The sequence below is a fragment of the Bombus vosnesenskii genome, unplaced genomic scaffold, assembly GCF_011952255.1.
Source record: "Bombus vosnesenskii isolate JDL3184/JDL3185 unplaced genomic scaffold, Bvos_JDL3184-5_v1.1 scf7180000013272, whole genome shotgun sequence".
NCBI lineage: Eukaryota > Metazoa > Arthropoda > Insecta > Hymenoptera > Apidae > Bombus > Bombus vosnesenskii.
The window spans coordinates 3,014,867-3,027,108 of NW_022882930.1; the positions used below are offsets into that span (position 1 = coordinate 3,014,867).

Below are 12,242 nucleotides of genomic sequence, written 5' to 3' on the forward strand. Positions count from 1 at the left end.
TTTTGTTGGTATCCTTCTGTCAGAGAGTTTGAGGGAATTTATAGCGTAAAATAAGAATTTGTAATCGTATTCGCGAAGGAATTAATCATTAGATCGGTGCAAATGATATAATCAGGTAAAACTGACGATTGCCAGAATTCTAAAACGCACGATTTCGAATCAAAGAAGAGGTCTATCGATTTTGAATTAAAGAAGAAAGAGCTTCCGATATTACAGGCCAACGTAATACAACCTATTAGCTAATTTACTAATTAAAATTCACGTTATTTCTTTATCTTCTATCTCGAAAAGAGCCATACGAGGAGAAATTCATAATTCGAAAATGATTTAATCAAAAAAGCAACGGCCCGACGTTTCATCGATTGCCTTAGCCGCGCTGCTCCGCATAACAAATCAATGCTCGTCATCGTGCTCTGTTGGAGCTGGTTGCACGTCAGATTCACCGCACCGCTAGCACGAGCATTCGTTGGTTCGCTCTCAGCAGGAGGAATCGCCGGCAATAAAGCATTCTTAGTTTTTTGATGCTCATAGAGAGAAGCGGCAGGGATAACGGCGTCGCGTCTCAGGGGTGTCGTGCAGCCACTTTTACACCTTCAGCCGATTCACCACGAAAATTTGCATGGCCCTTGGTCGTGGTGGTTGGACCGCGACGAGAAAGGGGGCGTCGAGACGCGTCGAGGCGTTGGGTTCAACAGCAACGACGACATAGAGGAAGAGAAGGGGAGAGAAGACCGCGAGACTTAAGGGCTCTACTCGCATCGAATTCCAAGCGTGCTCGCGCTACCTGCCTGGAATATAGTCTCGTCATATTTCCGTCCGGCCACCCCCCCGTTTCTCTCTTTTCCCTCCTCTTCTCTTCTCTTCTCTTCTCTCATCTCTTTTCTCCTCTCTGTCCGCCTGACGCCTGAGCGATATTTTATTTGCAAAGCGGCTGCCTGCAGGTTGCCACTGCTTCTTCTTATCTTATGCGCGCAGGAATGTCTCCTTGCTAGCTTGAAGATTTCATGCTATCAAACGATGACAGCACCAGAAAGAGGAATAAAGAGAAGGAGAGGTACCGATCAAGTGAAATACATTTTGTTCGATTTTTACTTTCGATTCGTGTCGTTTGTCCGCTTCTTCGACGGTTTTATCTCTCGCCTTGTATCCTTGACCGTTTCCCTACGCCGCCGCCGCTCCCCTTTTTCTTCCCTTTTTCTTCCCTTTTTCTTCCCTTTTTCTTCCCTTTTTCTTCCCTTTTTCTTCCCTTTTTCTTCCTCTTTCTCTTGGTGGAGAGACGCGCGTGCTTCGCCGCTCATTTAACGAGGCAAAATAGAACTTCAAACAGTTTTAATGGAATTTTGAATGCAAGCTCTCCTCTATAACGCGCCGCGGTCTTCGCGTCTTAAGGGAAATTTGGTAGTTTCATGGCTCGAAGGAGAGAATACCCGAAAGTCCCTAGACTTTTCCGTACACGGCAGCCAGTTTAATAGCTCGAAATTTTTTATATCGCTTTCGGTAGGCAGCTTGCTCGCGAAATTTCCCGTTTGTTTTCAGGTCGTAGGCCTTTCAAACGTGCTTCGTAAACTTGGAAAGAAATCTTTTCTTCGGGGCGGTTATTTATGCGGAACTTGGCTTGTTCGAAAGAACATATCGAAGCAAGGAAAATTATGAGTTCGGAAAGGGAGTAAAAGATTATAAAATATGGAAAAATCAGCGATTCGTTCGATATTAATAGATATGTAAGTTCTATTCGATTCGAATCGAACATCTCGTTAAAACCTTTAACATTTACCAAGCGATTATTATTTCTGTTACGTAATTACGACATTAATTGCTTTTAAAGATATTTCAATGGAAATTACGACGAGAAGAAGTACTGTCGGAATATTAAATAGCACTTAATATGAGTTACATTCTGTTGAAAGTGTTCTGACATTTCATTAGTATTAAAATTTCGTTAACTACAGACGACATTAATATGTATAAAACATGGAAACTTTTAATTGGTAAAATTCTATCTCATAAAAGTTCCTTCCATCTTTCGTTCCTCCTATCTATTTTCATTTTTACATCTTCATTTCCTATTCTACGAATCTTCCATCCCTGGAAAATTAAAAATAAAAACATATCACAGTGCAACTACGATTCTATTGCTATTCGTAGAATCACAATTCATATTAATTAATAATATATAATATAATAATTAATTCATATACATTTTCTACAAAACATCGATACATTCATCCATTTTATCGTAATCCGATCCATCTGACGTTCGAACAATCTTTAACGTTACAAATTAATACAAGTCTTTACATCCGACGTGTTTCGCTTTTTTAAACAGTTACTGTATCAATCTTACCTACAGATCTTCGTTTTTTTGTAATATCCTCTACCAGATACGTACATAGGTTTGCACGTTTAATCATTTATCTTGCTTTACGCAATTTTCTTATATTCTCTTATCCTTCGATCTCTGTGTACACGCTATTTTTCGCATTTCCGTTTCTTTGTCGGCGTTGTTCCTTTTATTTCCTTCTTTTTCTATTCCTCATTTTTCATCCGTCTTCGTTGCCTTTCTTTAATCGCGCGCACGCGCGTGGGCCCTTTTTCGTATCTACTTTCTTTCTCATTAACTCTCCCCTCTGATCTTTCTTTTTGCTCTTGTTCAACTCGCTCGCTTACTCGTTTACTTATTCTTCGATCCATTCACTCGTTCGTTCTCATCGCGCTTTCATTTTTCTTTGTGTATGTGTTTGTGCTTCTCTCTCTTTCTCTCTCTTTCTTTCTCTCTCTCTCTCTCTCCGATCTCTCAAGCGGACGCGACGGTACAATGAATTATTTATGAATGGCACCCAGAAACAAGTCGAATCGATCACGCTCGAGGGACCCGACGCCTTGATACATATCCGTGACTATTAATCTCATCGAGTTACTCGCGAAAGGAAAAGTGATTAATTTCGTTGCAATGTCCCCGAGAATGTTGGTGATCGGAATGTCTTTGATTAGAACCGGTCAAACTTTTCTGTCAAACGCTTTAAAGATTACAGCTACGGGATGAAGATGTAAATAGCCGAAGTGTTACCTCACGATATTCCGGTTTGCATATTGTTAAAAGCAATGTTAATTCCGCAATTTCGTAGAGATATCTCTTTCACGCGGCTGATAAATTCTAGCGGACCTGATTATTCGTATTTACAGCTTCGTTTCGTTTGTATTTATTTAGCCGTATTTATTTCTTTCCTGCTCGTGTAATTACGAAACTAACTTGCAAATGGAATTTTTCGATATTTGTATGGGTCCTTCGTAATTTACGATAAATTCAATTTATACGCGCCACCGAAATTGATCAACTCCGTGGAGGCGACCCGAAGCTGCACATTCGAAAAATGTATTTTCTACGGTATATTTACGATAAATTGAATTTTCACGCACGGAACGAAAATCGGTCAACTGCGCGTAGATCGAAAGATTAAAACCCGAGGAACGAAGCGGTAACGTTAGGTTCGCTTCCGAAGGATTTGATTATCAACCAGCGACGCGACGATACGTTTCGTTTAGTGCTCTATCTACGAAGGTGACGGGCGTCTCGTATAAAAATTCTCGGCGTGCACCGAAACACGTCGATATAATCTACGCAGAATCGTATCGAAAATTCGAAATCCACGACAGCTCGCGTATTCCACGCGATTCATCGTTGAAGACTACATTTTGTGGAAATCGCGCGCGCGCCTCGTCGCGAACGCTTCCGAACCTCGGAGGTGGAATGTTAAACGAAAGAATCGCAGCTGCGACTAACCGTGGAGAAATTTTCGACCGACTGGGAAATCACATCTATAAGCAATGACTGGAAACGCGTTCAGTGCTCGGTATGCCGGGTCGAAACGAAAGGCGATATATACAGAGGAACAGCGAGAACGACGAAGAAGTAGTAGCATCCTTCGAGCTAGCAGTAGGAAGTAGAAAGACGTTGATGTTTCACAGGTCGTACGATGTACGTTGCTGTTTTCTCGAGGTTCTCTCGCATGGGTAACGATGCGGAGCATAAAATGCAGCACAGAAATACTGTAAGGAGGTCCTCGTCGTACGGTGTCGTCGGATGTTTCAACGGAATAATAAAACGCGCAACCTTCCCTTTCCTCTCATTTTTTCCCATCGTTCTATCCACTTTTCTTCGCCACCACGCTCCACTTTCTTTCTGTCTCGACGGATAACTTAATTTTATTCTTTTCCTATCTTTCTCCTTCCTTCATCGATCGTCGAGCTTTGTCTCGCCGAACGTTTTCTCCAGGTTCAATTTGTCCGAAATCTCTAACCTCGTCGAGATGAACGCGAACAATAATATGCACGATGTTTATGCAACGATGATATCGTTCCGTAAGTTTGGCATCGCGCGTGCAATTTTGCTTTCGATGAAAATTACGCGTCTATGCTTGTCGAGATGAACGCGAAGAATAATACGGAGAATGTCCATCGAACGATTTACTACTCTTCTGCGTTTGGGACATTGGCTTTTGACGAGGCAAAAGATGGAAGGACGTTTTATGATGGTAAAAAATTAGATAATCGTACCTGCGAAAGAGAGGAGGTTCGTGCACGAGCAGATGAAAGTCGTTTTCGGAGCAGACTTCACGGTCACGATGGTGAACCGCGCATTTAAAGCTTCTAGTTCGTTTGCCACTCATCTGTAACAGAGATAATTAATTATTATTGATCGTTGTTCGAAGTCAGTATTTTATTCGGAGATTTAAAAAACATAGGTCTGTTACGGGTTAATAATCGATAAATTTACAGCAACGTTTAGATCGTATCTATTGGAAGAGAAAGAGAAATTCATATCCAAAAGTACGGAGGTTTGTTACTACGAGCGACGAGTCGACTATAAATTTATAGCCCATTTAAAAAAGTTCTTAATTTTTGTTTATTTACTCAAATTACCCAGAAATGCGGCTATCTTGTCATTCGTAAAAGTACAAAAACTGATATCCTACGTGCAAATGTCGAAGAACGTGTCAACGTATCATAATAAATTATATCTCGTTGCATAATCTGTACTGTTTTCCTCGATAAAAATGTCGTGTCCAGAAGTTTTCCATTTTCCAAGGTATATTCAAATATTCGAAGCTTCCCATGATTTTTACTTCTCGAGTAAAGTTACATCGCACCGTTACGAAATAATAATGAAATATTTTGTATCGAATAGAGAAAAACAAGGGTAGCAAAAATGGCAGCATGTTCGTTTCAATTTATTTACCAGCCACAAACGTATCCGTATGTAAGAACCATAAGAGAGACATAACCGACTTTATGGAGTAGAAGGGAGCACGTCGATGTTTCAGAGAATCTCTTGGCATCAAGGATGCACACGCGCCATTATCGTAGAAAAATGTCGAAAGGACAAGATCCGACGGAACGATCGATTTGACGGGAAGTCAACGACACAAAAGGTGGCTGCAGTTCTTGGCACGATCCTTTGGAAGGAAGCTCGACTCGACGCTGCTCGAGCTGCGGTGTCTGATATTTGGATCAGGATCCGTTAACGCGGTTAGGCAAATGCGAGCAGGAACGCTAGCAAACTCCTTCAGCTAAGTCGTGTACATAGAACGGCCCTGTACCACGAAGACACGAACAAACATCCACAAACACGAGTACCGTCTTACGCGTGCAGTTTGTACCAATGTAGAAGGAAGAGAGTGTGTGCACAGTGGCGTAAGAGCTTCCTACATTACTATCCATCGACCATGGAACCCGCTCGCTATCGTATTTACTGGTGCACGATAGTTGTTTTAGGCTACGAGACCTGTGGGCCAATGAATTTCTCGTCAATGTCGCGAATAATTTAAGTAGAACGATAATCGTTCGTCGAAGAAAAGGATACGAAGGAGAAGCATATGAACGAAGGATGAAGTGATCCGACTATCTGCCTTTTTTTTACGATTGTACGAAGAAACTACTGGGGACAAAGTTAAACTGTTTCTTTAAATAATAAACAATCCTTTCTCGCGTTTATTTATTTCGAAGATTCGAAGGTCGTTGGTATTTCCTTAAATAGAATCTTATGTATCTTTTTATACCGGTGGATGTGATTTTCTTTTCTCTATACAAATAATCTAAGTACGTAGAGAAGTTTGGAGAATAACTACATAAACAGTTACATAAGCTTGAAAGATATTTCGATTTTAACTTGATGAAATGCAGTAGTGCATGGAACGTAAAGGAAACGTGAACGTAAGAGTACCACTTTGCGCATTTCCTTCTCTTTCGTACGTCGAGTTGCACGAAATTAAGGTTAAAATATCATTTGATCTATTTTCAGGCACAAGCAGCTTAATACTCTTGTACAGGAGAATAAGAAAACGCATCAATTGATGGATAAAAAGGTATAGTACCCCTACGTCTAAGAACGTAGCGGTAGCCTTGGAATCTCGCGGAGAAACGACCTTGAGAAGAAATTCTTTCCACCGTTATGTGTGCCCCTTCAAGTAGTTTAACTTTGTCCTGAGAAGTTTTTTCCCAGACAATCGTACACAAGGCAGATATTTAAGCGATCTCATTCCGCCGAGACATACTGTACATGTATACTGTGTATGTACAACCTGTGTATGCGTAGAAAAAAGTTGAAGAAAAACTTTAGGAGCATACAGTGCTCATCAAAACAAGCAAAAACGTCTTAATAAACATGGGTTCGTAAACCACTAGTTTCTGAGTTACGAGGTGTTTTTGCCAGTAGGACATTACGTTTACAACATATGTTCAATATGTCTCCCGTTCATTTCCACGCACACTTCTATACGTTTTCTCATAGAAGCGCGCATACTTTGAAAGATCTCTGGCGTTTCTTCTTATCACTCGGCAGTACTTTTTCGTTCGTTGTATCAACTCATTTAGCGAAGCAGCTGTTTTCCTATACGCCACACATTTATACGTTAAACTGCGAAACTAATGGTTTCTCGATTCACCTTTATTAACATCTCTTTGTTTTCCCTGTTTCTCGACCAGTATTACGTGTCAATTTTTTCCTCAACTTTTTGTACATCCATTCTGTACAACCTTTTGTACATTTTGTTATATCATTTCGTACTTTGGACGATGTACAATTTTCAGACATTGTTCGGATGGCAGCCTGACGCGTTCGATGCGAGAGGATCTCTAGGGTTGCTATCTTCTCCGACGAAAAAAATCGAAACAAGTTCTTTTATCTGCTTGAGAAATGGCTGGAACAGTTAGATCGTCGTCGATGAAATGTCACTTATTTGCGCTCGATAGTAGAAACGAAATACAACCGTACGTGTTTCTCTTCCTCGTTGAAACGTAGCTACGATAAATGTGGATTTCTTATTAAAATAGAACGTAAATCATGTTCTTATGTGTATGTAGGTAGATGCTGGTACACGTTAAATCGGTGCGAAATTTCGGAGAATTTTCCAAGGCGGCGACAGTGCGCGGTGATGGGCCGAAACAAAGCACGATGGAGCGAGTTCTGGCTGCGCGGAGAACCAGCTGCCGGAAGCCGCAGTGTTTCTTGCTCGTTTGATTGCCAAAAAGAAGCGGTCGCGGAGGAAGAACAGCGGCAAGGGTGCACGCCGATGAACTTCGTGGAACGTCTAGCCGGCCAAGAGAATTAAATTTGCCGTTGCCGTGGAATCGGTACTCCTATTTGCCACGCCTCGGAGCGTATCCCTTGTCCTTTCTGCTCCTTTTTTCACCATTTCGTTTTGTATCCCCCAGAAAAATTTTTTTACCACTTAATGACCAATAAATTGGCGTCGTATAATGGTTGATCTCGTGATTTAAACGTCCATTCGTAAGATACTGTACGTATGAAAATTGGATCGCGTTAGTTGATCACCAGCGGCGTAACACATTGATATCTGTTAAATTATTTACTTAAATTATCGCTCAATATTCACATTCATATTCGTATCCTTAATATTTTATTTCATTTAGTCGATTATTTTAATATTAATAAGTTTCTTAAGAAAAAAATATGTTATATCTTTATGGTTGCCAGGTGATTATAATTATGAAAATAGGTTTAATAATCGTCAGCGGTAAACGAGAGAAAAATCTATACGTTAAAGAATCAAGAGTCCCTGTAATCTTAGTTTAGTCTGGTAAAACGATCAACATCGTAAAATTAATCTTCAAACTTGCATTCGTAATTAAACCGCAGATAAAATCCTACCGCTGTAAAATTACCGCCGTTAATCAAGCTGATCCCTTTTCTCGCTAAAAAAAGACAAATTAAACACTTAGGAAATCTGGCCAATGCATTTACAAATCTCCTTTAATCAACCGGCGTACCTCGTACTTTTTAACTCACTTTCGTAATTTCCACTAATTTCCAAGATCAAAGACGAAGAATAGGGTATAGTGGTATAGCGTAATCGTAGGACAGTTCGGACGTTAATGAAAAGGTGGCAGATCGTCGTTTGCCTTTAAATATCCGTTGGTCACGTGTTACATCTAGGAAGGTTTTACCGCGCAATGAAGCAGCGGAGATTCGTTGCCAGCCAGTGTCCGGCTAAGTAAGTAAATCTTCGACGTGAATTTACGGTCCCGGAGGGAGTCGGTTCGTGTGTCTCGTCGCCGTGGCCGGGATCGATAGTATCGCAGAAGGAGCCCAAGGGCTCGTTCTATTAATCTCGATCGTTTGTTCGGAGTTTATCGCCGTGCAGCGATGTATCCAGGATATTTAGAAGAGCTTGGCCACGCTCGAAACACCAGAGAAGCTTTTTGCCGGCGACTTGTGGATTCTAGCATGAAATTTAATCTGTTGTTCGTCGCTTATCGCGAGGCTGGGAACCTTGCGAGCATCGTGTAAGATAAAACCATGGAACCGAGATAGAAAAGCGGAGTAAACGTGCTTACAGCGAGGCGCGCAATTTTAAAATCCACGGGTGTACAAAACGTAAACGTATAAATGTAGTTTGTCGTGCTTTTGGTTCTGCCGGATCAATCGGGAAAGTGCAACGCGTAACACGATTGATCTGAAAAACCAAAAGCGTGACAGCCATCGAGCATCGTGAAAGCTTAAAATCTGAAATAAACGCAGTTACCTGATTGCCAATGATATCAAAGTGGAAATTAAACAAACATAGTTTGCATCTTTTTCTACCATTGAAATACGAATAAACGAATAAACGTACAGGTTCAAACGTACCGACTTGTTTCCCTATACGATGCAGCTAAACTAATTTTCTAGTCATATTTTCCCGAAACATATCCTTCATACTAATTAACAAATACCATTTTACGTAGCAATATTTTCTGTATCGTACAGAACCATCACTTTTCCCTAAAAATTACCTATTAAATTAAACCTACTCACCAAACTAACACTATAGTAAAGCTACGAAGAACTATAATACATAAAATAAAACTATAATAGAAAACTGCTCGTAGGTGGGAAAACCACGATGCTGAAAAGGCTATACGAGGAAAGATCGATACGCAGAGTTTGGACAAAGTCTGGATAACGTTGCTCAAGGCAAATGAGTTCGTGGAATGTCGGCGGTGCTGTGGTTTCAATCGGACGATAACAGAGATCGATGGGAAACGCGTGGTCCGACGCCTTCCGCCGAGGGATGGTCAATGAGGGGCGAGGTACGCGCACGGCTATTATAGCTCGAACATAGCAAACGCAGACCGACGAGTCAGCTCGTCGTAAACACGAGTACAACCGGCCAGTTTAATTCGATTAGGCCGCGATCATCGGACTGCTCGATCGCCCGGCAGCGAATTCCCTTGCTAACTTCGCGCTCTTGCGCGTTCCGCAATCTAATGACGGTCCTATAAACGATACTCGGCCAACCGGCACGGGTTGATAAACGCGTTGCATTCTTCAAATTGTACGGTCCACGAGTGAACACCGAAAATGCCGAGTTAGAATGTGAAATGCCAGGTGAAAATGAAAATTGTGTTTATACGTGGACGAGAAGATAACCGAGTTTTCTAATTGTTGTTTTTAAAACGTTTTATAGCTAACGATATTTGTCTTTTTAACGGTATTCGGAAAGATAAAACCGAGTCTTGCATGGTATTTACATCGTCGCGCTCGATGTAGGAAGATCGTGCGTATGTGCGTCGATGAGGATAACATCGGGTGTCTAGGTGGAATTTTTTGTATGTTTTGTGATTAATGGACAAGAACGTTTGTTGGACTACAGAGATATTTTCGTTGATATTTATAAGTCTATAATTAGTAAACGAAGTCTGAAATGTAATCTTTCTCTACATTCTTTTACAAAATTTACATTTTTTACACCGAATCGCACAAGTCAGATAAATACAAGACGTTTTCTACGATTATTTTATCACGTTCGAACCTTTTCAAGTACAAATATAATCTTTTACTACGAGCCAGGTAATCCGTTTGTCGAAAAAGCGTCCAATTATTCGCCAACAAAGGAACAGTGGTAGAAGGGAAACGAAGAAAGTCGGGAAAAAGAAGGATAGGAAGAAGTGAGAGAATAAAAAGGGAGAAAGGCGCAATCAAGGTAGATATCCCCCGATCGTTTTAGGAAGATATGCCTGTACACGTAGGGGCGAATAAGAGACGCAATTCCCGTGGATCCAGTCACGTGTTCCAACCCCTAGGAGGGTACGGTAACACGTATACGCGCGGCTACATAGAGTGAATTTTCCGGAGCATTGTCGAGAAGCACGGCTCTATTCGATTTCGAATCGAATCGAATCGAATGAGCCTGGAGAAGGGGGTGGTTTGCAACGGACGAGCGGGAAACCGACGTTTGCGCGAGCCGGAGAATTTACCCCATTGGCCAGCCTAATGGCACGGATTTCATTATGCCGGGTTTACACGGGGCCGGGCCTACATTACGTGGCAAGTCGGCCCTCCGACCATTTGGAATGCAAAACTGTTGCCTGCGCAAATTTGCTTCCAGAGAATATTGGCCCGTGGAATGGTTTAATCGTGTTGACGGTCCCATGAGAAGAGCCTCGCCTCGTGAAATGTTAAAGGAGTCCACTGTATCGGCTGTCTTCCACTTTTCCCTAGAAAATTCCCGAGATGATATCGATCAATTATTTAAGACCAGGGCACGGAATAGAATTGCAGCTGTAATTTTGTACTTTACATCCCCTAACGAAGCTTGTTCTTGTAAACGTAGGTCGTATAAATAGTTGCTTTGGGGAGAACAAGATCCTTTTTTATGAAAAAGCAAATCGTTTAATTATTCGAGATAGAAACTTGGGTACAGTTACGGTTATAATTCGTAATTCGTGGGTCCTGAACGAAGGTTAAAATGGCAAATCTTTTTCTTTTTTTTCTTTCTTTTTATAGAAGTAGAAATGTTTCGTACGTAGGTCTGAGATTGTCGAAAAAATTATGGCTTGATATTATTTCACATACGGTGGCGTGTGAAAGTTGCTGATTGAAAGTGGCGCGTGAAAGGATTTTAATTGTTCAACGTTGAGCCCAGGAATGTTGTATGTAAATGATACAGTGGAAGAAATACAAATGTAGGAAATTATTGGAAATAATATTAAAACGTTGGTAGATGGATTGTTTTTCTAGTTAAAACGAAGTTTTCGGGAAATTTCCCAACGTGTCAATGTAATCGCGTAATTCTGTAGAAACGAAGCTCCTATAATTCCGTAGTTACACTTTAATCCAATCGCGTGAAACACTCTGTATTTTCGACGTCTGCTCGTCCTTTATTTCTCCGCCAATAATCACACGAGAACAGCGGCAAGAAAAATAGTTCCTCAGGCGAAAGGGTAAATCGGAGATCGAGCGGGCCTCGTACAAGTTGAAGAACGTGCGAGATTTTTCAACGAGAAGGATATAGGGGCTTTTTTGCCTCCATTTCTCTCTCACGTTTATGGCTATGATCTCAAAGGAGGCACACATCATTTTTAGGTTTGAAATTAAGTTTGGCGAGATTCCAGCGTATCGACGTGAGAATCCCTCTCTTTCAGTACGCTCACGTGCAAACGTAATCCACTAGACGGTACGCTTAAAGCTTTCACGATAATTGGACTGGTTTATGCGGGCATAAACAACTCACGACAGATTTAGCCCATAAAATTTGATTAACATTTCTCTTTCATGGAATTAATAAATATGATTAAATTTCGTTGCCACGTCTCTTTCGTATTTCTTCGTATTTTTCCACCCATTCTCTTCTGTTTCCTATCCTTAACGAAGACAGTCGATTCGAAACCATTGGAAACAAACGAGCATCAATTTTTAACAGAACCGCGACCGACGACGTGTTTGTTCCTTTTCTCTCTCCCCC

At 41.2% G+C, this 12,242-nt stretch overlaps 1 protein-coding gene across 3 annotated transcripts in view; it reads right to left on the minus strand.

Moving 5' to 3' along the window:
* LOC117231538 (protein rhomboid) overlaps positions 1 to 12,242 on the minus strand; it is a 496,275-nt gene that overhangs the window by 156,579 nt on the left and 327,454 nt on the right. For all 3 annotated transcript variants that reach the window (XM_033490074.1, XM_033490073.1, XM_033490075.1), the window contains one exon: positions 4,555 to 4,667. In XM_033490074.1, the coding sequence (XP_033345965.1) occupies positions 4,555 to 4,667 (113 nt within the window). The remainder of the gene's footprint in view (positions 1 to 4,554; positions 4,668 to 12,242) is intronic.